This window comes from Oncorhynchus keta, unplaced genomic scaffold, assembly GCF_023373465.1.
Source record: "Oncorhynchus keta strain PuntledgeMale-10-30-2019 unplaced genomic scaffold, Oket_V2 Un_scaffold_2010_pilon_pilon, whole genome shotgun sequence".
NCBI classification, from domain to species: domain Eukaryota; kingdom Metazoa; phylum Chordata; class Actinopteri; order Salmoniformes; family Salmonidae; genus Oncorhynchus; species Oncorhynchus keta.
The window spans coordinates 21,515-47,500 of NW_026290854.1; the positions used below are offsets into that span (position 1 = coordinate 21,515).

A 25,986-nucleotide genomic window follows, 5' to 3' on the forward strand; every position below is an offset into this window, starting at 1 on the left:
CTCCTAGCCACTCAGTAACTCACCATATAAGACTCTTCCAGCCCTCTTCTTATTAATGATATCTGTTGTTGACTCATCCAGCTGTAACACATAGACTCCTAGCCACTCAGTAACTCACCATATAAGACTCTTCCAGACCTCTTCTTATTAATGATATCTGTTGTTGACTCATCCAGCTGTAACACATAGACTCCTAGCCACTCAGTAACTCACCATATAAGACTCTTCCAGCCCTCTTCTTATTAATGATATCTGTTGACTCATCCAGCTGTAACACATAGACTCCTAGCCACTCAGTAACTCACCATATAAGACTCTTCCAGACCTCTTCTTATTAATGATATCTGTTGTTGACTCATCCAGCTGTAACACATAGACTCCTAGCCACTCAGTAACTCACCATATAAGACTCTTCCAGCCCTCTTCTTATTAATGATATCTGTTGACTCATCCAGCTGTAACACATAGACTCCTAGCCACTCAGTAACTCACCATATAAGACTCTTCCAGCCCTCTTCTTATTAATGATATCTGTTGACTCATCCAGCTGTAACACATAGACTCCTAGCCACTCAGTAACTCACCATATAAGACTCTTCCAGCCCTCTTCTTATTAATGATATCTGTTGACTCATCCAGCTGTAACACATAGACTCCTAGCCACTCAGTAACTCACCATATAAGACTCTTCCAGCCCTCTTCTTATTAATGATATCTGTTGACTCATCCAGCTGTAACACATAGACTCCTAGCCACTCAGTAACTCACCATATAAGACTCTTCCAGCCCTCTTCTTATTAATGATATCTGTTGACTCATCCAGCTGTAACACATAGACTCCTAGCCACTCAGTAACTCACCATATAAGACTCTTCCAGCCCTCTTCTTATTAATGATATCTGTTGACTCATCCAGCTGTAACACATAGACTCCTAGCCACTCAGTAACTCACCATATAAGACTCTTCCAGCCCTCTTCTTATTAATGATATCTGTTGACTCATCCAGCTGTAACACATAGACTCCTAGCCACTCAGTAACTCACCATATAAGACTCTTCCAGCCCTCTTCTTATTAATGATATCTGTTGACTCATCCAGCTGTAACACATAGACTCCTAGCCACTCAGTAACTCACCATATAAGACTCTTCCAGCCTCTTCTTATTAATGATATCTGTTGACTCATCCAGCTGTAACACATAGACTCCTAGCCACTCAGTAACTCACCATATAAGACTCTTCCAGCCCTCTTCTTATTAATGATATCTGTTGACTCATCCAGCTGTAACACATAGACTCAGCCACTAGACTCTAGCCACTCAGTAACTCACCATATAAGACTCTTCCAGCCCTCTTCTTATTAATGATATCTGTTGACTCATCCAGCTGTAACACATAGACTCCTAGCCACTCAGTAACTCACCATATAAGACTCTTCCAGCCCTCTTCTTATTAATGATATCTGTTGACTCATCCAGCTGTAACACATAGACTCCTAGCCACTCAGTAACTCACCATATAAGACTCTTCCAGACCTCTTCTTATTAATGATATCTGTTGACTCATCCAGCTGTAACACATAGACTCCTAGCCACTCAGTAACTCACCATATAAGACTCTTTCAGACCTCTTCTTATTAATGATATCTGTTGTTGACTCATCCAGCTGTAACACATAGACTCCTAGCCACTCAGTAACTCACCATATAAGACTCTTCCAGACCTCTTCTTATTAATGATATCTGTTGACTCATCCAGCTGTAACACATAGACTCCTAGCCACTCAGTAACTCACCATATAAGACTCTTCCAGACCTCTTCTTATTAATGATATCTGTTGTTGACTCATCCAGCTGTAACACATAGACTCCTAGCCACTCAGTAACTCACCATATAAGACTCTTCCAGACCTCTTCTTATTAATGATATCTGTTGTTGACTCATCCAGCTGTAACACATAGACTCCTAGCCACTCAGTAACTCACCATATAAGACTCTTCCAGCCCTCTTCTTATTAATGATATCTGTTGTTGACTCATCCAGCTGTAACACATAGACTCCTAGCCACTCAGTAACTCACCATATAAGACTCTTCCAGACCTCTTCTTATTAATGATATCTGTTGTTGACTCATCCAGCTGTAACACATAGACTCCTAGCCACTCAGTAACTCACCATATAAGACTCTTCCAGACCTCTTCTTATTAATGGTATCTGTTGACTCATCCAGCTGTAACACATAGACTCCTAGCCACTCAGTAACTCACCATATAAGACTCTTCCAGCCCTCTTCTTATTAATGATATCTGTTGTTGACTCATCCAGCTGTAACACATAGACTCCTAGCCACTCAGTAACTCACCATATAAGACTCTTCCAGCCTCTTCTTATTAATGATATCTGTTGTTGACTCATCCAGCTGTAACACATAGACTCCTAGCCACTCAGTAACTCACCATATAAGACTCTTCCAGACCTCTTCTTATTAATGATATCTGTTGACTCATCCAGCTGTAACACATAGACTCCTAGCCACTCAGTAACTCACCATATAAGACTCTTCCAGCCCTCTTCTTATTAATGATATCTGTTGACTCATCCAGCTGTAACACATAGACTCCTAGCCACTCAGTAACTCACCATATAAGACTCTTCCAGCCTCTTCTTATTAATGATATCTGTTGACTCATCCAGCTGTAACACATAGACTCCTAGCCACTCAGTAACTCACCATATAAGACTCTTCCAGCCCTCTTCTTATTAATGATATCTGTTGACTCATCCAGCTGTAACACATAGACTCCTAGCCACTCAGTAACTCACCATATAAGACTCTTCCAGCCCTCTTCTTATTAATGATATCTGTTGACTCATCCAGCTGTAACACATAGACTCCTAGCCACTCAGTAACTCACCATATAAGACTCTTCCAGCCCTCTTCTTATTAATGATATCTGTTGACTCATCCAGCTGTAACACATAGACTCCTAGCCACTCAGTAACTCACCATATAAGACTCTTCCAGCCCTCTTCTTATTAATGATATCTGTTGTTGACTCATCCAGCTGTAACACATAGACTCCTAGCCACTCAGTAACTCACCATATAAGACTCTTCCAGCCCTCTTCTTATTAATGATATCTGTTGTTGACTCATCCAGCTGTAACACATAGACTCCTAGCCACTCAGTAACTCACCATATAAGACTCTTCCAGCCTCTTCTTATTAATGATATCTGTTGACTCATCCAGCTGTAACACATAGACTCCTAGCCACTCAGTAACTCACCATATAAGACTCTTCCAGACCTCTTCTTATTAATGATATCTGTTGACTCATCCAGCTGTAACACATAGACTCCTAGCCACTCAGTAACTCACCATATAAGACTCTTCCAGACCTCTTCTTATTAATGATATCTGTTGACTCATCCAGCTGTAACACATAGACTCCTAGCCACTCAGTAACTCACCATATAAGACTCTTCCAGCCTCTTCTTATTAATGATATCTGTTGTTGACTCATCCAGCTGTAACACATAGACTCCTAGCCACTCAGTAACTCACCATATAAGACTCTTCCAGACCTCTTCTTATTAATGATATCTGTTGACTCATCCAGCTGTAACACATAGACTCCTAGCCACTCAGTAACTCACCATATAAGACTCTTCCAGACCTCTTCTTATTAATGATATCTGTTGACTCATCCAGCTGTAACACATAGACTCCTAGCCACTCAGTAACTCACCATATAAGACTCTTCCAGCCTCTTCTTATTAATGATATCTGTTGTTGACTCATCCAGCTGTAACACATAGACTCCTAGCCACTCAGTAACTCACCATATAAGACTCTTCCAGCCTCTTCTTATTAATGATATCTGTTGACTCATCCAGCTGTAACACATAGACTCCTAGCCACTCAGTAACTCACCATATAAGACTCTTCCAGCCCTCTTCTTATTAATGATATCTGTTGACTCATCCAGCTGTAACACATAGACTCCTAGCCACTCAGTAACTCACCATATAAGACTCTTCCAGCCCTCTTCTTATTAATGATATCTGTTGTTGACTCATCCAGCTGTAACACATAGACTCCTAGCCACTCAGTAACTCACCATATAAGACTCTTCCAGCCCTCTTCTTATTAATGATATCTGTTGTTGACTCATCCAGCTGTAACACATAGACTCCTAGCCACTCAGTAACTCACCATATAAGACTCTTCCAGCCCTCTTCTTATTAATGATATCTGTTGTTGACTCATCCAGCTGTAACACATAGACTCCTAGCCACTCAGTAACTCACCATATAAGACTCTTCCAGACCTCTTCTTATTAATGATATCTGTTGTTGACTCATCCAGCTGTAACACATAGACTCCTAGCCACTCAGTAACTCACCATATAAGACTCTTCCAGCCCTCTTCTTATTAATGATATCTGTTGACTCATCCAGCTGTAACACATAGACTCCTAGCCACTCAGTAACTCACCATATAAGACTCTTCCAGACCTCTTCTTATTAATGATATCTGTTGACTCATCCAGCTGTAACACATAGACTCCTAGCCACTCAGTAACTCACCATATAAGACTCTTCCAGCCCTCTTCTTATTAATGATATCTGTTGACTCATCCAGCTGTAACACATAGACTCCTAGCCACTCAGTAACTCACCATATAAGACTCTTCCAGCCCTCTTCTTATTAATGATATCTGTTGTTGACTCATCCAGCTGTAACACATAGACTCCTAGCCACTCAGTAACTCACCATATAAGACTCTTCCAGACCTCTTCTTATTAATGATATCTGTTGTTGACTCATCCAGCTGTAACACATAGACTCCTAGCCACTCAGTAACTCACCATATAAGACTCTTCCAGACCTCTTCTTATTAATGATATCTGTTGTTGACTCATCCAGCTGTAACACATAGACTCCTAGCCACTCAGTAACTCACCATATAAGACTCTTCCAGCCCTCTTCTTATTAATGATATCTGTTGTTGACTCATCCAGCTGTAACACATAGACTCCTAGCCACTCAGTAACTCACCATATAAGACTCTTCCAGACCTCTTCTTATTAATGATATCTGTTGTTGACTCATCCAGCTGTAACACATAGACTCCTAGCCACTCAGTAACTCACCATATAAGACTCTTCCAGCCCTCTTCTTATTAATGATATCTGTTGTTGACTCATCCAGCTGTAACACATAGACTCCTAGCCACTCAGTAACTCACCATATAAGACTCTTCCAGACCTCTTCTTATTAATGATATCTGTTGACTCATCCAGCTGTAACACATAGACTCCTAGCCACTCAGTAACTCACCATATAAGACTCTTCCAGACCTCTTCTTATTAATGGTATCTGTTGTTGACTCATCCAGCTGTAACACATAGACTCCTAGCCACTCAGTAACTCACCATATAAGACTCTTCCAGACCTCTTCTTATTAATGATATCTGTTGACTCATCCAGCTGTAACACATAGACTCCTAGCCACTCAGTAACTCACCATATAAGACTCTTCCAGCCCTCTTCTTATTAATGATATCTGTTGACTCATCCAGCTGTAACACATAGACTCCTAGCCACTCAGTAACTCCCCATATAAGACTCTTCCAGACCTCTTCTTATTAATGATATCTGTTGTTGACTCATCCAGCTGTAACACATAGACTCCTAGCCACTCAGTAACTCACCATATAAGACTCTTCCAGCCCTCTTCTTATTAATGATATCTGTTGTTGACTCATCCAGCTGTAACACATAGACTCCTAGCCACTCAGTAACTCACCATATAAGACTCTTCCAGCCTCTTCTTATTAATGATATCTGTTGACTCATCCAGCTGTAACACATAGACTCCTAGCCACTCAGTAACTCACCATATAAGACTCTTCCAGACCTCTTCTTATTAATGATATCTGTTGTTGACTCATCCAGCTGTAACACATAGACTCCTAGCCACTCAGTAACTCACCATATAAGACTCTTCCAGCCCTCTTCTTATTAATGATATCTGTTGACTCATCCAGCTGTAACACATAGACTCCTAGCCACTCAGTAACTCACCATATAAGACTCTTCCAGACCTCTTCTTATTAATGATATCTGTTGACTCATCCAGCTGTAACACATAGACTCCTAGCCACTCAGTAACTCACCATATAAGACTCTTCCAGACCTCTTCTTATTAATGATATCTGTTGACTCATCCAGCTGTAACACATAGACTCCTAGCCACTCAGTAACTCACCATATAAGACTCTTCCAGCCCTCTTCTTATTAATGATATCTGTTGTTGACTCATCCAGCTGTAACACATAGACTCCTAGCCACTCAGTAACTCACCATATAAGACTCTTCCAGCCCTCTTCTTATTAATGATATCTGTTGACTCATCCAGCTGTAACACATAGACTCCTAGCCACTCAGTAACTCCCCATATAAGACTCTTCCAGACCTCTTCTTATTAATGATATCTGTTGTTGACTCATCCAGCTGTAACACATAGACTCCTAGCCACTCAGTAACTCACCATATAAGACTCTTCCAGCCCTCTTCTTATTAATGATATCTGTTGACTCATCCAGCTGTAACACATAGACTCCTAGCCACTCAGTAACTCACCATATAAGACTCTTCCAGACCTCTTCTTATTAATGATATCTGTTGTTGACTCATCCAGCTGTAACACATAGACTCCTAGCCACTCAGTAACTCACCATATAAGACTCTTCCAGCCCTCTTCTTATTAATGATATCTGTTGACTCATCCAGCTGTAACACATAGACTCCTAGCCACTCAGTAACTCACCATATAAGACTCTTCCAGCCCTCTTCTTATTAATGATATCTGTTGTTGACTCATCCAGCTGTAACACATAGACTCCTAGCCACTCAGTAACTCACCATATAAGACTCTTCCAGCCCTCTTCTTATTAATGATATCTGTTGTTGACTCATCCAGCTGTAACACATAGACTCCTAGCCACTCAGTAACTCACCATATAAGACTCTTCCAGACCTCTTCTTATTAATGATATCTGTTGTTGACTCATCCAGCTGTAACACATAGACTCCTAGCCACTCAGTAACTCACCATATAAGACTCTTCCAGACCTCTTCTTATTAATGATATCTGTTGACTCATCCAGCTGTAACACATAGACTCCTAGCCACTCAGTAACTCACCATATAAGACTCTTCCAGCCCTCTTCTTATTAATGATATCTGTTGTTGACTCATCCAGCTGTAACACATAGACTCCTAGCCACTCAGTAACTCACCATATAAGACTCTTCCAGCCCTCTTCTTATTAATGATATCTGTTGACTCATGTGTTTATAGATATGTATAGTGTAGTGTGTTTATAGATATGTATAGTGTAGTGATGTGTTTATAGATATGTATAGTGTAGTGTGTTTATAGATATGTATAGTGTAATGATGTGTTTATAGATATGTATTGTGTAGTGATGTGTTTATAGATATGTATAGTGTAGTGTGTTTATAGATATGTATAGTGTAGTGTGTTTATAGATATGTATAGTGTAGTGTGTTTATAGATATGTATAGTGTAGTGTGTTTATAGATATGTATAGTGTAGTGATGTGTTTATAGATATGTATAGTGTAGTGTGTTTATAGATATGTATAGTGTAATGATGTGTTTATAGATATGTATTGTGTAGTGATGTGTTTATAGATATGTATAGTGTAGTGTGTTTATAGATATGTATAGTGTAATGATGTGTTTATAGATATGTATTGTGTAGTGATGTGTTTATAGATATGTATAGTGTAGTGTGTTTATAGATATGTATAGTGTAATGATGTGTTTATAGATATGTATTGTGTAGTGATGTGTTTATAGATATGTATTGTGATGTGTTTATAGATATGTATAGTGTAGTGTGTTTATAGATATGTATAGTGTAGTGTGTTTATAGATATGTATAGTGTAGTGTGTTTATAGATATGTATAGTGTAGTGATGTGTTTATAGATATGTATTGTGTAGTGATGTGTTTATATATATGTATAGTGTAGTGTGTTTATAGATATGTATAGTGTAGTGTGTTTATAGATATGTATAGTGTAGTGTGTTTATAGATATGTATAGTGTAGTGTGTTTATAGATATGTATAGTGTAGTGTGTTTATAGATATGTATAGTGTAGTGTGTTTATAGATATGTATAGTGTAGTGTGTTTATAGATATGTATAGTGTAGTGTGTTTATAGATATGTATAGTGTAGTGTGTTTATAGATATGTATAGTGTAGTGATGTGTTTATAGATATGTATAGTGTAGTGATGTGTTTATAGATATGTATAGTGTAGTGTGTTTATAGATATGTATAGTGTAGTGTGTTTATAGATATGTATATTGTAATGATGTGTTTATATATATGTATAGTGTAGTGTGTTTATAGATATGTATAGTGTAGTGTGTTTATAGATATGTATAGTGTAGTGTGTTTATAGATATGTATAGTGTAGTGTGTTTATAGATATGTATAGTGTAGTGTGTTTATAGATATGTATAGTGTAGTGTGTATAGTGTAGTGTGTTTATAAATATGTATAGTGTAGTGATGTGTTTATAGATATGTATAGTATTGTGATGTGTTTATAGATATGTATAGTGTAGTGTGTTTATAGATATGTATAGTGTAGTGTGTTTATAGATATGTATATTGTAATGATGTGTTTATATATATGTATAGTGTAGTGTGTTTATAGATATGTATAGTGTAGTGTGTTTATAGATATGTATAGTGTAGTGTGTTTATAGATATGTATAGTGTAGTGTGTTTATAGATATGTATAGTGTAGTGTGTTTATAGATATGTATAGTGTAGTGTGTATAGTGTAGTGTGTTTATAAATATGTATAGTGTAGTGATGTGTTTATAGATATGTATAGTGTAGTGTGTTTATAGATATGTATAGTGTAGTGATGTGTTTATAGATATGTATAGTGTAGTGATGTGTTTATAGATATGTATATTGTAGTGTGTTTATAGATATGTATATTGTAGTGTGTTTATAGATATGTATAGTGTAGTGTGTTTATAGATATGTATAGTGTAGTGATGTGTTTATAGATATGTATATTGTAGTGTGTTTATAGATATGTATAGTGTAGTGATGTGTTTATAGATATGTATAGTGTAGTGTGTTTATAGATATGTATAGTGTAGTGTGTTTATAGATATGTATAGTGTAGTGTGTTTATAGATATGTATAGTGTAGTGTGTTTATAAATATGTATAGTGTAGTGTGTTTATAGATATGTATAGTGTAGTGTGTTCATAGATATGTATAGTGTAGTGCGTTTATAGATATGTATAGTGTAGTGTGTTTATAGATATGTATAGTGTAGTGTGTTTATAGATATGTATATTGTAATGATGTGTTTATAGATATATACAGTGTATCTGTGGTTTAGTGATGTGTTAATGCAGGGCTCATCTGGGAAAGAGAACTGTCTCAGCATGAATCCCTGACTAAACAACACACACACACAGAGAGACACACACACCTCCATGTCACTGTCATTTCCCCTCGGTCTCCATGACGACAGTCACATTGCAGCACCCCGGCTTGGCATTCGTGAATTTGTCTTCAGCCTGTGTGTGTGTTTCAGTAGGTAATTGGGACTGTGAGGCCTTCCTGCTATTGATTAATGAGGCATTATGAAACACGGAGTCCTTACACGTAAACCCACTCAGGATATATCAATTACACACACCTCAACAGGGAGACCAGGGGAGGAGAGAACAGGGGAGGAGAGACCAGGGGAGGAGAGAACAGGGGAGGAGAGAACAGGGGGGAGACCAGGGGAGGAGAGAACAGGGGAGGAGAGACCAGGGGAGGAGAGAACAGGGGAGGAGAGGACAGGGAGGAGAGAACAGGGGAGGAGAGAACAGGGGAGGAGAGGACCAGGGGAGGAGAGGAGGAGGAACAGGGGAGGAGAGAACAGGGAGGAGAGAACAGGGGAGGAGAGAACAGGGGAGGAGAGAACAGGGGAGGAGAGAACAGGGGAGGAGAGAACAGGGGAGGAGGAGACAGGGAGGAGAGAACAGGGGAGGAGAGAACAGGGGAGGAGAGAACAGGGGAGGAGAGAACAGGGGAGGAGAGAACAGGGGAGGAGAGACAGGGGAGGAGAGAACAGGGGAGGAGAGAACAGGGGAGGAGAGAACAGGGGAGGAGAGACCAGGGGAGGAGAGAACAGGGGAGGAGAGAACAGGGGAGGGGACCAGGGGAGGAGAGACCAGGGGAGAAGAGAACAGGGGAGAGAGAACAGGGAGGAGAGAACAGGGGAGGAGAGAACAGGGGAGGAGAGAACAGGGGAGGAGAGAACAGGGGAGGAGAGAACAGGGGAGGAGGAGGAGGAGGGAACAGGGGAGGAGAGAACAGGGGAGGAGAGAACAGGGGAGGAGAGAACAGGGGAGGAGAGAACAGGGGAAGAGGGAACAGGGGAGGAGAGGACAGGGGAGGAGAGAACAGGGGAGGAGAGGACAGGGGAAGAGGGAACAGGGGAGGAGAGGACAGGGGAGGAGAGACCAGGGAAAGATAGGACAGGGGATGTGCAGAGTGTGAGAGAGATCAAAAAGAAGATAGGCAAGGAGGAAGAGACTGAGTGAGGGATGGCATGAAAGGAGAATGAGGGAGGAGATGAAAGGAGAGCAAGGGATGGCATGAAAGGAGAGTGAGGGAGTAGATGAAAGGAGAGCGAGGGAGGAGATGAAAGGAGAATGAGGGAGGGGCTAAAAGGAGAGCAAGGGATGGAATGAAAGGAGAGTGGGGGATGGCAGGAAAGGAGAGTGAGGGAGGGGTTAAATGGAGAGCGAGGGAGGAGTAAAAGAGAACGAAGGAAGAGAACAAGGAAGGGCAGGAAAGGAGAGCGAGGAAGGGCATGAAAGGACAGCGAGTGAGGGGTAAAAGGAGAGCGAGGAAGGGCATGAAAGGAGAGCGAGTGAGGGGTAAAAGGAGAGCGAGTGAGGGGTGAAAGGAGAGCGAGTGAGGGGTAAAAGGAGAGCGAGTGAGGGGTGAAAGGAGAGCGAGTGAGGGGTGAAAGGAGAGCGAGGAAGGGCATGAAAGGAGAGCGAGTGAGGGGTAAAAGGAGAGCGAGTGAGGGGTGAAAGGAGAGCGAGTGAGGGGTGAAAGGAGAGCGAGTGAGGGGTAAAAGGAGAGCGAGTGAGGGGTAAAAGGAGAGCGAGTGAGGGGTGAAAGGAGAGCGAGTGAGGGGTGAAAGGAGAGCGAGTGAGGGGTAAAAGGAGAGCGAGTGAGGGGTGAAAGGAGAGCGAGTGAGGGGTGAAAGGAGAGCGAGTGAGGGGTAAAAGGAGAGTGAGTGAGGGGTGAAAGGAGAGCGAGTGAGGGGTAAAAGGAGAGCGAGTGAGGGGTGAAAGGAGAGCGAGTGAGGGGTGAAAGGAGAGCGAAGTATGGCTGGAAAGGAGAGCGAGGGAGGGCTGGAAAGGAGAGCGAGGGAGGGGCTGAAAGGTTGAGCGAGGGAGGAGATAAAAGAGAGAGACAGAGGAGAGGTGGAGAGGGACAGGGAGAGAATGCCCACAGGGAGGAGAAGGTCGTAGGAACAGTTTTTGTGTTATGTGAACTTTTGCTGCAACCTAAAGAATGTTCCGAGAACTTGCACAGAACCAATTTTGGTTTTCAGTGAAAACATTACTGGTACACTGTGTTATTACATTACCTGGAAACCAAAAGAGAACGTTTGAGGAATGTTCTGCGGTGGTTTTTACAGATGTTGTGCACAACATTTTAATGAACGTCAGGAGAACATTTCGTATTAATACATTATTTTTTAAATGTTGATATCAAAAAAAATATTTTAATGTTTTCGTGATGTTATAATCCTTAGATAACACCCTATCTAGAACCTAGTGGGGAATCTTAGAACTGAGAGGGGAATCTTAGAACTGAGAGGGGAATCTTAGAACTGAGAGGGGAATCTTAGAACTGAGAGGGGAATCTTAACTCATGTTCTGGGAATGTTCCCGGTTAGCTGGGCTCACACTCGTCTATCCTTCTCCAAACACACCATGAAACTCATCCCTCTCTCTTCTCATCCCTCTCTCTTCTCATCCCTCTATCTTCTCATCCTTATCTCTTCTCATCCCTCTCCCTTTCATCCCTCTCTTCTCCTCCCTCTCTCTTCTCATACTTCTCTCTCCTCATCACTCTCTTCTCATCCTTCTCTCTCCTCATCCCTCTCTTCTCATCCTTATCTCTTCTCATCCTTCTCTCTCCTCATCCCTCTCTTCTCATCCTTATCTCTTCTCATCCTTCTCTCTCCTCATCCCTCTCTTCTCATCCTTATTACATTTACATTTAAGTCATTTAGCAGCCGCTCTTATCCAGAGCGACTTACTCATCCTTATGGCATCCAGTGGAACAGCCACTTGCATCTAAATCTTTTTTTTTGAGAAGGATTCTTCCTCTTATCTCTTCTCATCCCTCTCTCCTCTCATTCCTCTCTCTTCTCATCCTTCTCTATCCTCGTCCCTCTCTTCTCATCGCTCTCTCTTCTCATCCTTCTCTCTCCTCATCCCTCTCTGCTCATCATTCTCTCTCCTCATCCCTCTCTTCTCATCCCTCTCTCTTCTCATCCTTCTCTCTCCTCATCCCTCTCTGCTCATCATTCTCTCTCCTCATCCCTCTCTCCTCATCCCTCTCTTCTCATCCCTCTCTTCTCATCCCTCTCTCAGCTCCTCCTTCTAACTCCTCATCCCTCTCTCTCTCTCTCTCTCTCTCTCTCTCTCTCTCTTTCTCTCTCTCTCTCCCTCCCCCTCCTCTTGTTCCCTCCCTTTCTAACACTCCTTTCATCTTTGTCTCCTTGTCAACTTTAGGTAATTAAACCTCATTCATGTCTCTTTTCATTGTTCTTCTGCTCCTACATACTGTTCTTCTTGTTTCCTCTTCTCTCTCTGTCTTTCTGTCTGTGGATTCATCTCTTGGTTTCTCCTTCCATTTCCTCTCTACTCCTTTTTCCAACCACAAATACCCTCCACATCTCTCCTCATATACCCTCCATATCTCTCCCCATATACCCTCCACATCTATCCTCATATACCCTCCACATCTCTCCCCAAATACCCTCCACATCTCTCCCCATATACCCTCCATATCTCTCCCCAAATACCCTCCACATCTCTCCTCATATACCCTCCATATCTCTCCCCATATACCCTCCACATCTCTCCCCATATACCCTCCACATCTCTCCCCAAATACCCTCCACATCTCTCCCCATATACCCTCCACATCTCTCCCCATATACCCTCCACATCTCTCCTCATATACCCTCCACATCTCTCCCCATATACCCTCCACATCTCTCCCCATATACCCTCCACATCTCTCCCCAAATACCCTCCACATCTCTCCCCATATACCCTCCACATCTCTCCCCATATACCCTCCACATCTCTCCTCATATACCCTCCACATCTCTCCCCATATACCCTCCACATCCCTCCCCATATACCCTCCACATCTCTCCCCATATACCCTCCACATCTCTCCCCAAATACCCTCCACATCTCTCCCCATATACCCTCCACATCTCTCCCCATATACCCTCCACATCTCTCCTCATATACCCTCCACATCTCTCCTCAAATACCCTCCACATCTCTCCCCAAATACCCTCCACATCTCTCCCCATATACCCTCCACATCTCTCCCCAAATACCCTCCACATCTCTCCCCATATACCCTCCACATCTCTCCCCATATACCCTCCACATCTCTCCCCATATACCCTCCACATCTCTCCCCATATACCCTCCACATCTCTCCCCAAATACCCTCCACATCTCTCCCCATATACCCTCCACATCTCTCCCCATATACCCTCCACATCTCTCCTCATATACCCTCCACATCCCTCCCCATATACCCTCCACATCTCTCCTCATATACCCTCCACATCTCTCCCCATATACCCTCCACATCTCTCCCCATATACCCTCCTCATCTCTCCCCATATACCCTCCACATCTCTCCTCATATACCCTCCACATCTCTCCCCATATACCCTCCGCATCTCTCCCCATATACCCTCCACATCTCTCCCCATATACCCTCCACATCTCTCCTCATATACCCTCCGCATCTCTCCCCATATACCCTCCACATCTCTCCTCATATACCCTCCACATCTCTTCTTACCCTCCCCCTCTCCTCATATACCCTCCACATCTCTCCCCATATACCCTCCACATCTCTCCCCATATACCCTCACATCTCTCCCCATATACCCTCCACATCTCTTCTTACTGTCCCCTTCCTCATATACCCTCCACATCTCTCCCCATATACCCTCCACATCTCTCCCCATATACCCTCCACATCTCTCCCCATATACCCTCCACATCTCTTCTTACTGTCCCATCTTCCCCATATACCCTCCACATCTCTCCCCATATACCCTCCACATCTCTCCCCATATACCCTCCACATCTCTCCCCATATACCCTCCACATCTCTTCTTACTGTCCCCCTTCCTCATATACCCTCCACATCTCTCCCCATATACCCTCCACATCTCTCCCCATATACCCTCCACATCTCTCCCCATATACCCTCCACATCTCTCCCCTTATGTCCATCCTTCCTCATATACCCTCCACATCTCTCCCCATATACCCTCCACATCTCTCCCCATATACCCTCCACATCTCTCCCCATATACCCTCCACATCTCTCCCCATATACCCTCCACATCTCTTCATATACCCTCCACATCTCTCCCCATATACCCTCCACATCTCTCCTCATATACCCTCCACATCTCTTCATATACCTCCACATCTTCCCCATATATCCCCTACCCACATCTCTCCCCATATACCCTCCACATCTCTCCCCATATACCCTCCACATCTCTCCCCATATACCCTCCACATCTCTCCTTATATACCCTCCACATCTCTCATATACCCTCCCATCTCTCCTCATATACCCTCCACATCTCTCCCATATACCCTCCACATCTCTCCCCATATACCCTCCACATCTCTCCCCATATACCCCCTCTTCTTATCTCCCCTCCCTCATATACCCTCCACATCTCTCCCCATATACCCTCCACATCTCTCCCCATATACCCTCCACATCTCTCCCCATATACCTCCATATCTCTCCCCATATACCCTCCACATCTCTCCTCATATACCCTCCACATCTCTCCCATATACCCTCCACATCTCTCCCCATATACCCTCCACATCTCTCCTTCCTCATATACCCTCCACATCTCTCCCCATATACCCTCCACATCTCTCCCCATATACCCTCCACATCTCTATGTCTCTCCCATATACCCTCCACATCTCCTCCCCATATACCCTCCACATCTCTCCCCATATACCCTCCACATCTCATCCCCCATATACCCTCCACATCTCTCCTCATATACCCTCCACATCTCTCCTCATATACCCCCCACATCTCTCCCCATATACCCTCCACATCTCTCCCCAAATACCCTCCACATCTCACCCCATGTACCCTCCACATCTCTCCCCATATACCCTCCACATCTCTCCCCATATACCCTCCACATCTCTCCCCATATACCCTCCACATCTCTCCCCATATACCCTCCACATCTCTCCTCATATACCCTCCACATCTCTCCCCATATACCCTCCACATCTCTCCCCATATACCCTCCACATCTCTCCCCCTATACCCTCCACATCTCTCCTCATATACCCTCCACATCTCTCCCCCTATACCCTCCACATCTCTCCTCATATACCCTCCACATCTCTTTTTATCTTCTTAACCCTCACCCCGATGTCTCCCTAACCCTGTCCTCCATCTCTAACATACTGGTAGGTTGTCTACACCTCTAACATACTGGTAGGTAGTCTACACCTCTATCATACTGGTAGGTAGTCTACACCTCTAACATACTGGTAGGTAGTCTACACCTCTATCATACTGGTAGGTAGTCTACACCTCTCTCATACTGGTAGGTATTCTACATCTCTAACATACTGGAAGCTAGTCTACATCTCTAACATACTGGAAGCTAGTCTACATCTCTAACATACTGGTATGTTGTCCCTCTCCTCTCCTCTCTCCCTCTCTCTCTCCCTCTCCTCTCCTCCCTCTCCCTCTCCATCTCTCCCTCTCCCTCTCCCTCTCCCTCTCCCTCTCCCTCTCCCTCCCCCTCCCTCTCCCTCTCCCTCTCCCTCTCCTCCCCTCTCCTCTCCTCTCTCCTCTCTCTCCCTCTCCCTCTCCCTCTCCCTCTCCCTCTCCTCTCTCCCTCTCCCTCTCCCTCTCCCTCTCCCTCTCCTCTCTCCCTCTCCTCTCTCCCTCTCTCCTCTCCTCTCTCCCTCTCCCTCTCCTCTCTCCTCTCCCTCTCTCCTCTCCCTCTCCCTCTCCCTCTCCCTCTCCCTCTCCCTCTCTCTCTCTCTGTATGGATGGGTACTAAGTGTGTTTGAGTACTGAACCATATGGGACTTAATTTGAAGACAGAACTTAATTCTCTCTCTCTTCTCTCTCATTGTCTCTCTCTCTCCTCTCTCTTCTCTCTCATTGTCTCTCTCTCTCCTCTCTCTTCTCTCTCATTGTCTCTCTCTCTCTCTCCTCTCTCTTCTCTCTCATTGTCTCTCTCTCTCTCTCTCTTCTCTCTCATTGTCTCTCTCTCCTCTCTCTCTGTCTCTCTCTGTCTCTCTCTCTCCTCTCTCCTCTGTCTTTTCTCTCTGTCTTTATCTCATCTCTCCTCTCTCTCTTTCTTTCTCTCTCTCCTCTCTCTCTCCAGGTGTGGTCTATGGATGGTTACTATAAGGGGAGGCGTGTATTAGAGTACAGGACCATGGGAGACTTCACTAGAGGACAGAATTTTGTTCAGCACCTCTTACCTCACCCCTGGGCCGGGACAGGTCATGTGGTCTACAACGGATCACTGTACTACAACAAGCACCAGAGCAACATACTGGTATGTTACACTACACACACACACACACACACACACACGCACGCGCACGCGCGCGCGCACACACACACACACACACACACACACACACACACACACACACACACACACACACACACACACACACACACACACACACACACACACACACACACACACACACACACACACTCACACACACACACACACACACACACACACACACACACACACAGACCGGCGTTAGGTGTAGGACAGGGGGACAGAGAGAGAGGGGTGACAGGAGTCGAGGAGACGGGGGAGACAGGGACACAGAACAGGGGTCAGTGTGTATGTCCCCCTGTTTCCCCTGTCTCTGTGGTCCTTGTTTCCCCTCTCTCTGTGTCTCCCGGTATCCCCTCTTTCTGTGGTCCTTGTTTCCAATCTCTCTGTGTCCCACGGTTTTCCCTGTTTCCCCCTCTCTGTGTCCCCCTGCCTCCGCTCTCTCTGTGTCCCCCTGCCTCGCCTCTCTCTGTGTCCCCCTTCCTCCCCTCTCTCTGTGTCCCCCTGCCTCCACTCTCTCTGTGTCCCCCTGCCTCCCCTCTCTCTGTGTCCCCCTGCCTCCCCTCTCTCTGTGTCCCCCTGCCTCCCCTCTCTCTGTGTCCCCCTTCCTCCCCTCTCTCTGTGTCCCCCTGCCTCCCCTCTCTCTGTGTCCCCCTTCCTCCCCTCTCTCTGAGTCCCCCTGCCTCCCCTCTCTCTGAGTCCCCCTGGCTCCCCTCTCTCTGAGTCCCCCTCTCCCCTCTCTCTGTCCTCTTGTCCTCACTCTCTGTCCCCATTTCCGCTCTCCGTCCCCCTGTCCTCTCTCTCTGTCCCCCTGTCCTCTCTCCGTCCCCCTGTCCTCTCTCTCTGACCCCCTGTCCTCTCTCTGTCCCCCTGTCCTCTCTCTGTCTCCATGTCCTCTCTCTGACCCCTGTCCTCTCTCTGTCCCCCTGTCCTCTCTCCATCCCCCTGTCCTCTCTCTGACCCCCTGTCCTCTCTCCATCCCCCTGTCCTCTCTCTCTGTCCCCCTGTCCTCTCTCTGTCCCCCTGTCCTCTCTCTGACCCCCTGTCCTCTCTCCGTCCCCCTGTCCTCTCTCCATCCCCCTGTCCTCTCTCTCTGTGTCCCTGTCTCTCTCTGTCTCCATATCCTCTCTCCGTCCCCCTGTCCTCTCTGTCTCCATGTCCTCTCTCTGTCCCCCTGTCCCTCTCCTCCATCCCCCTGTCCCTCTCTCCCTGTCCCCTGTCCTGTCTGACCCCCTGTCCCCCTGTCCTCCTCTCTGTCCCCCTGTCCATGTCCTCTCTCTGACCCCCTGTCCTCTCTCTGACCCCCTGTCCCTCTCCTCCTCTCTGACCCCCTGTCCTCTCTCTGTCATTCCCATGTCCTCTCTCTGCCCCCTGTCCCTCTCTGTCTCTGACCCCCTGTCCTCTCTCTGACCCCCTGTCTCTCTGTCCCCTGTCCTCTCTCCATCCCCTGTCCTCTCTCTCTCTGTCCTCCCCCCTGTCCTCTCTCCATGTCCCCTGACCCCTGTCCTCTCTCTGTCCCCCTGTCCTCTCTCCATCCCCCTGTCCTCTCTCTCTGTGACCCCCTGTCCTCTCTCTGACCCCCTGTCCCCCATCCCTCTCTGTCCTCTCTCTGTCCCCCTGTCCTCTCTCCCCCTGTCCTCTCTCTTACCCCCTGTCCTCTCTCTGTCTCCCCCTGTCCTCTCTCTCTGATCCCCCTGTCCTCTCTCTCTGTCCCCTGTCCTCTCTCTGTCTCCATGTCCCTCTCTCTGTCCCCCTGTCCTCTCTCTCTGTCTCCATGTCCTCTCTCTCTGTCCCCCTGTCCTCCCTCTGTCCCCCTGTCCTGTCTCTGTCCCCCTGTCCTCACTCTCTGACCCCCTGTCCTCTCTCTGACCCCCTGTCCTCTCTGTCCTCTCTCTGACCCCCTGTCCTCTCTCTGACCCCCTCTCCTCTCTCTGTCTCCCCGTCCTCTCTCTCTGACCCCCTGTCCTCTCTCTGACCCCCTGTCCTCTCTCTGATCCCCTGTCCTCTCTCTGTCTCCATGTCCTCTCTCTCTGTCCCCCTGTCCTCTCTCTGACCCCCTGTCTGCTCTCTGTCTCCCTGTCCTCTCTCTGACCCCTGTCCTCTCTCTGTCTCCATGTCCTCTCTCTGTCCCCCTGTCCTCTCTCTGACCCCCTGTCCTCTCTCTGTCTCCCTGTCCTCTCTCTGTCCCCCTGTCCTCTCTCTGATCCCCTGTCCTCTCTCTGTCTCCATGTCCTCTCTCTCTGACCCCCTGTCCTCTCTCTGACCCCCTGTCCTCTCTCTGATCCCCTGTCTTCTCTCTGACACCCTGTCCTCTCTCTGTCTCCATGTCCTCTCTCTCTGTCCCCCTGTCCTCTCTCTGATCCCCTGTCCTCTCTCTGTCTCCATGTCCTCTCTCTGTCCTCCTGTCCTTTCTCTGACCCTCTGTCCTCTCTCTGTCTCCATGTCCTCTCTCTCTCTGTCCCCCTGCCCTCTCTCTGACCCCTGTCCTCTCTCCCTGTCCCCCTGTCCTCTCTCTGTCCCCCTGTCCTCTCTCTGACTCCATGTCCTCTCTCTGACTCCATGTCCTCTCTCTATCCCCCTGTCCTCTCTCTGACCCCCTGTCCTCTCTCTGACCCCCCCCCTGACCCCCTGTAGGTGCAGTACCACTTCCGATCCCGTAACGTGGTGCTCCAGAGGAGTCTGAGTGGAGCTGGTTACAACAACACCTTCCCCTACAGCTGGGGGGGGTCTTCTGACATAGACCTGATGGCTGATGAGACCGGCTTCTGGGCAGTCTACACCTCCATACCTAACGCTGGGAACATACTGGTAGGTAGTCTACACCTCTAACATACTGGTAGGTAGTCTACACCTCTAACATACTGGTAGGTAGTCTACATCTCTAACATACTGGTAGGTAGTCTACATCTCTAACATACTGATAGGTAGTCTACACCTCTAACATACTGTGAGGTAGTCTACACTTCTAACATACTGGTAGGTAGTCTACATCTCTATCATACTGGTAGGTAGTCTACACCTCTAATATACTGGTAGGTAGTCTACACCTCTAACATACTGGTAGGTAGTCTGCATCTCTAACATACTGGTAGGGAGACTACACCTCTAACATACTGGAAGGTAGTCTACATCTCTAATATACTGGTAGGTAGTCTACACCTCTATCATACTGGTAGGTAGTCTACATCTCTAACATACTGATAGGTAGTCTACACCTCTAACATACTGTGTGGTAGTCTACACTTCTAACATACTGGTAGGTAGTCTACATCTCTAATATACTGGTAGCTAGTCTACATCTCTAACATACTAGTAGGTAGTCTACACCTCTAACATACTGGTAGGTAGTCTACACCTCTAACATACTGGTAGGTAGTCTACATCTCTAACATACTGGTAGGGAGACTACACCTCTAACATACTGGTAGGTAGTCTACACCTCTAACATACTGGAAGGTAGTCTACACCTCTAACATACTGGTAGGTAGTCTACATCTCTAACATACTGATAGGTAGTCTACACCTCTAATATACTGGTAGGTAGTCTACACCTCTAACACACTGGAAGGTAGTCTACATCTCTATCATACTGGTAGGTAGTCTACATCTCTAACATACTGGTAGGTAGTCTACATCTCTAACATACTGGTAGGTAGTCTACATCTCTAACATACTGGTAGGTAGTCTACATCTCTAACATACTGGTAGGTAGTCTACATCTCTAACATACTGGTAGGTAGTCTACATCTCTAACATACTGGTAGGTAGTCTACACCTCTAACATACTGGTAGGTAGTCTACATCTCTAACATACTGGTAGGTAGTCTACATCTCTATCATACTGGTAGGTAGTCTACATCTCTAACATACTGGTAGGTAGTCTACATCTCTAACATACTGGTAGGTAGTCTACATCTCTAACATACTGGTAGGTAGTCTACATCTCTAACATACTGGTAGGTAGTCTACATCTCTATCATACTGGTAGGTAGTCTACATCTCTAACATACTGATAGGTAGTCTACATCTCTAACATACTGTGTGGTAGTCTACACTTCTAACATACTGGTAGGTAGTCTACATCTCTAACATACTGGTAGTAGTCTACATCTCTAACATACTGGTAGGTAGTCTACACCTCTAACATACTGGTAGGTAGTCTACATCTCTAACATACTGGTAGGTAGTCTACATCTCTAACATACTGGTAGGGAGACTACACCTCTATCATACTAGGGCGGGTGTGTTCTACACCTCTAACCTCCTAGAAGGTCCCTCCCTCCCTCCCATACTCCCTCCCTTAGTCCCCTCACCTCTCCCTCCCATCCTTAGGTAGTCTACTCCTCTCCCTCCTCCCTCCCTCCCTACCCCTCTTCCATCCCTGGTCCCTCCCTCTACCTCCCTCCATACTGGTCTCCCTCCCTCTCTAACATACTCCCTAGGTAGTCTCCTCCTAACATCCTCCCTCCCTAGTCACATCTCTAACATACTGGTAGGGAGGATGTGTGTCCCTCCCTCCCTCCCTCTTCTCCCTTTCCCCTCCCTCCCTCCCTCACCCCTCGTTCCCTCCCTCCCTCCCTCCCTCCCTCCCTCCCTCCCTCCCTCCCTCCCTCCCTCCCTCCTCCCCATCACTTCCTTCCTTTCTCCCTCCCTCCCTCCCTCCCTCCCTCCCATCCCTCCCTCCCTCACCCCCGTTCCTTCCTCCCTCCCTCCCTCCCTCCCTCCCTCCCTCCCTCCCTCCCTCCCTCCCTCCCTCCCTCCCTCCCTCCCTCCTTCCTTCCCTCCCTCCCTCCCTCCCTCCCCCTCGTTCCCTCCCTCCCTCCCTTCCTTCCTTCCTTCCTTCCTTCCTTCCTTCCTTCCTTCCTCCTCCCTCCCTCCCTCCCTCACCCCGTCCTTCCCTCCCTCCCTCACCCCGTCATTCCCCCTCCCTCCCCTCCCCCTCCCTCCCTCACCCCGTCCTTCCCTCCCTCCCTCCCTCCCTCCCTCCCTCCCTCCCCCCTCCCTCCCTCCCTCCCTCCCTCCCTCACCCCGTCGTTCCTCCTCCCTCCCTTCCTTCCTCCCTCCCTCCCTCCCCTCACCCCCTCCCTCCCTCCCTCCCTCTCTCCAGGTCAGTCGGTTGGATCCTCGTTCTCTCGACATTCTCCAGAGTTGGGACACAGGGTTTCCTAAACGCAGTGCAGGGGAGACCTTCATGATCTGTGGTACCCTGTACGTCACCAACTCTCATCTGGCCGGAGCGAAGGTCCACTTTGCTTACCACACCAACTCCTCCAGCTATGAGTACACAGACATCCCCTTCCACAACCAGTACTCTCACATCTCCATGATGGACTACAACCCCAGAGAGAGGGCCCTCTACACATGGAACAATGGACATCAGGTCATCTATAACGTGACCCTGTTTCATGTTATACAGAGCCAAGGATAGAGGAGGAGAGGAGGGGAGGAGGGAAAGGAGAGAGACTGACTGATCTCTATACAGAGCCAAGGATAGAGGAGGAGAGGAGGGGAGGAGAGAGACTGATCTCTATACAGAGCCAAGGATAGAGGAGGAGAGAGGGGGGAGAGGATCTCTATACAGGAGGATAGAGGAGGAGAGGAGGGGAGGAGACTGACTGATCTCTATACAGAGCCAAGGATAGAGGAGGAGAGGGGGAGGAGGGAAAGGAGAGAGACTGACTGATCTCTATACAGAGCCAAGGATAGAGGAGGAGAGGAGGGGAGGAGGAAAGGAGAGAGACTGACTGATCTCTATACAGAGCCAAGGATAGAGGAGGAGAGGAGGGGGAGAGAGACTGACTGATCTCTATACAGAGCCAAGGATAGAGGAGGAGAGGAGGGGAGGAGGGAAGGGAGAGACTGACTGATCTCTATACAGAGCCAAGGATAGAGGAGGAGAGGAGGGGAGGAGAGAGACTGATCTCTATACAGAGCCAAGGATAGAGGAGGAGAGGAGGGGAGAGACTGACTGATCTCTATACAGAGCCAAGGATAGAGGAGGAGAGGAGGGGGGAGAGACTGACTGATCTCTATACAGAGCCAAGGATAGAGGAGGAGAGGAGGGGAGGAGGGAAGGAGAGAGACTGACTGATCTCTATACAGAGCCAAGGATAGAGGAGGAGAGGAGGGGAGGAGGGAAAGGAGAGAGACTGACTGATCTCTATACAGAGCCAAGGATAGAGGAGGAGAGGAGGGGAGGAGGGAAAGGAGAGAGACTGACTGATCTCTATACAGAGCCAAGGATAGAGGAGGAGAGGAGGGGAGGGGAGGAGAGAGACTGACTGATCTCTATACAGAGCCAAGGATAGAGGAGGAGAGGAGGGGAGAGACTGACTGATCTCTATACAGAGCCAAGGATAGAGGAGGAGAGGAGGGAGGAGGAGGGAAGGAGGGGAGAGACTGACTGATCTCTATAGAGAGCCAAGGATAGAGGAGGAGAGGAGGGAGGAGAGAGACTGACTGATCTCTATACAGAGCCAAGGATAGAGGAGGAGAGGAGGGGGGAGAGACTGACTGATCTCTATACAGAGCCAAGGATAGAGGAGGAGAGGAGGGGAGGAGGAAAGGGAGACTGACTGATCTCTATACAGAGCCAAGGATAGAGGAGGAGAGGAGGGGAGGGGAGGAGAGAGACTGACTGATCTCTATACAGAGCCAAGGATAGAGGAGGAGAGGAGGGGAGAGACTGACTGATCTCTATACAGAGCCAAGGATAGAGGAGGAGAGGAGGGGAGGAGAGACTGACTGATCTCTATACAGAGCCAAGGATAGAGGAGGAGAGGAGGGGAGGAGAGAGACTGACTGATCTCTATACAGAGCCAAGGATAGAGGAGGAGAGGAGGGGAGAGACTGACTGATCTCTATACAGAGCCAAGGATAGAGGAGGAGAGGAGGGGAGGAGAGAGACTGACTGATCTCTATACAGAGCCAAGGATAGAGGAGGAGAGGAGGGGAGGAGGGAAGGAGAGAGACTGACTGATCTCTATACAGAGCCAAGGATAGAGGAGGAGAGGAGGGGAGGAGGGAGACTGACTGATCTCTATACAGAGCCAAGGATAGAGGAGGAGAGGAGGGGAGGAGGGAAAGGAGAGAGACTGACTGATCTCTATACAGAGCCAAGGATAGAGGAGGAGAGGAGGCGAGGAGGGAAAGGAGAGAGACTGACTGATCTCTATACAGAGCCAAGGATAGAGGAGGAGAGGAGGGGAGGAGAGAGACTGACTGATCTCTATACAGAGCCAAGGATAGAGGAGGAGAGGAGGGGAGGAGGGAAAGGAGAGAGACTGACTGATCTCTATACAGAGCCAAGGATAGAGGAGGAGAGGAGGGGAGGAGGGAAGGAGAGAGACTGACTGATCTCTATACAGAGCCAATGATAGAGGAGGAGAGGAGGGGAGGAGGGAAGGAGAGAGACTGACTGATTTCTATACAGAGCCAAGGATAGAGGAGGAGAGGAGGGGAGGAGGGAAAGGAGAGACTGACTGATCTCTATACAGAGCCAAGGATATAGGAGGAGAGGAGGGGAGGAGGGAAGGAGAGAGACTGACTGATCTCTATACAGAGCCAAGGATAGAGGAGGAGAGGAGGGGAGGAGGGAAAGGAGAGAGACTGACTGATCTCTATACAGAGCCAAGGATAGAGGAGGAGAGGAGGGGAGGAGGGAAGGAGAGAGACTGACTGATCTCTATACAGAGCCAAGGATAGAGGAGGAGAGGAGGGGAGGAGGGAAGGAGAGAGACTGACTGATTTCTATACAGAGCCAAGAATAGAGGAGGAGAGGAGGGGAGGAGGGAAGGAGAGAGACTGACTGATCTCTATACAGAGCCAAGGATAGAGGAGGAGAGGAGGGGAGGAGGGAAGGAGAGAGACTGACTGATCTCTATACAGAGCCAATGATAGAGGAGGAGAGGAGGGGAGGAGGGAAGGAGAGAGACTGATGATTTCTATACAGAGCCAAGAATAGAGGAGGAGAGGAGGAGGAGGAAGGAGAGACTGACTGATCTCTATACAGAGCCAAGGAGGAGAGAGGAGGAGAGGAGGGGAGGAGGGAAGGAGAGAGACTGAATGATCTCTATACAGAGCCAAGGATAGAGGAGGAGAGGAGGGGAGGAGGGAAGGAGAGAGACTGACTGATCTCTCTCTAGAGAGAGGAGGAGAAGGAGGACTGGTGGACTTTATCTCTGGAGAGAGAGGAGGAGGAGAAGGAGGGCTGATGGACTATATCTTTAGAGAGAGAGGAGGAGAAGGAGGACTGATGGACTATATCTTTAGAGAGAGGAGGAGAAGGAGGACTGATGGACTATATCTCTATAGAGAGAGGAGGAGAAGGAGGACTGATGGACTTTATCTCTATAGAGAGAGAGAGGAGGAGAAGGAGGACTGATGGACTATATCTCTATAGAGAGAGGAGGAGAAGGAGGACTGATGGACTTTATCTCTATAGAGAGAGGAGGAGGACTGATGGACTATATCTCTATAGAGAGAGGAGGAGAAGGAGGGCTGATGGACTATATCTCTATAGAGAGAGGAGGAGAAGGAGGACTGATGGACTATATCTCTAGAGAGAGGAGGAGAAGGAGGACTGATGGACTATATCTCTAGATATATATATATATATATATATAGAGAGAGAGAGAGAGAGAGAGAGAGAGAGAGAGAGAGAGAGAGAACCTGTATCTGGGACAGTTGGTGTGTCAATATATTTGAGGAAAATACATTCTGAGTGAAGATGGAAACAGTCTGGGGTTGTGGAGAAAAGAAAGAGACACAGAACTTGAATATGTTGTTCTACTTTATGACCAGAGCCCAAAGTAGTGCACTACATAGGGAATAGGGCTCTGGTCTATAGTAGTGCACTACATAGGGAATAGGGCTCTGGTCTAATGTAGTGCACTATATAGGGAATAGGGCTCTGGTCTAATGTAGTGCACTACATAGGGAATAGGGCTCTGGTCTAATGTAGTGCACTATATAGG

The 25,986-nt window shown here is 47.0% G+C and overlaps 1 protein-coding gene across 1 annotated transcript in view; it reads left to right on the forward strand.

Moving 5' to 3' along the window:
• The window catches only part of LOC127928030 (olfactomedin-like protein 3), a 34,794-nt gene extending 12,236 nt beyond the window's left edge, over nt 1-22,558 (forward strand). The window contains exons 2-4 of the mRNA XM_052514931.1: nt 16,703-16,993; nt 19,646-19,819; nt 22,119-22,558. Of these exons, the coding sequence (XP_052370891.1) occupies nt 16,703-16,993; nt 19,646-19,819; nt 22,119-22,439 (786 nt within the window). The 3' untranslated portion in view covers nt 22,440-22,558. The remainder of the gene's footprint in view (nt 1-16,702; nt 16,994-19,645; nt 19,820-22,118) is intronic.
• The last annotated feature ends 3,428 nt before the right edge of the window (nt 22,559-25,986 follow it).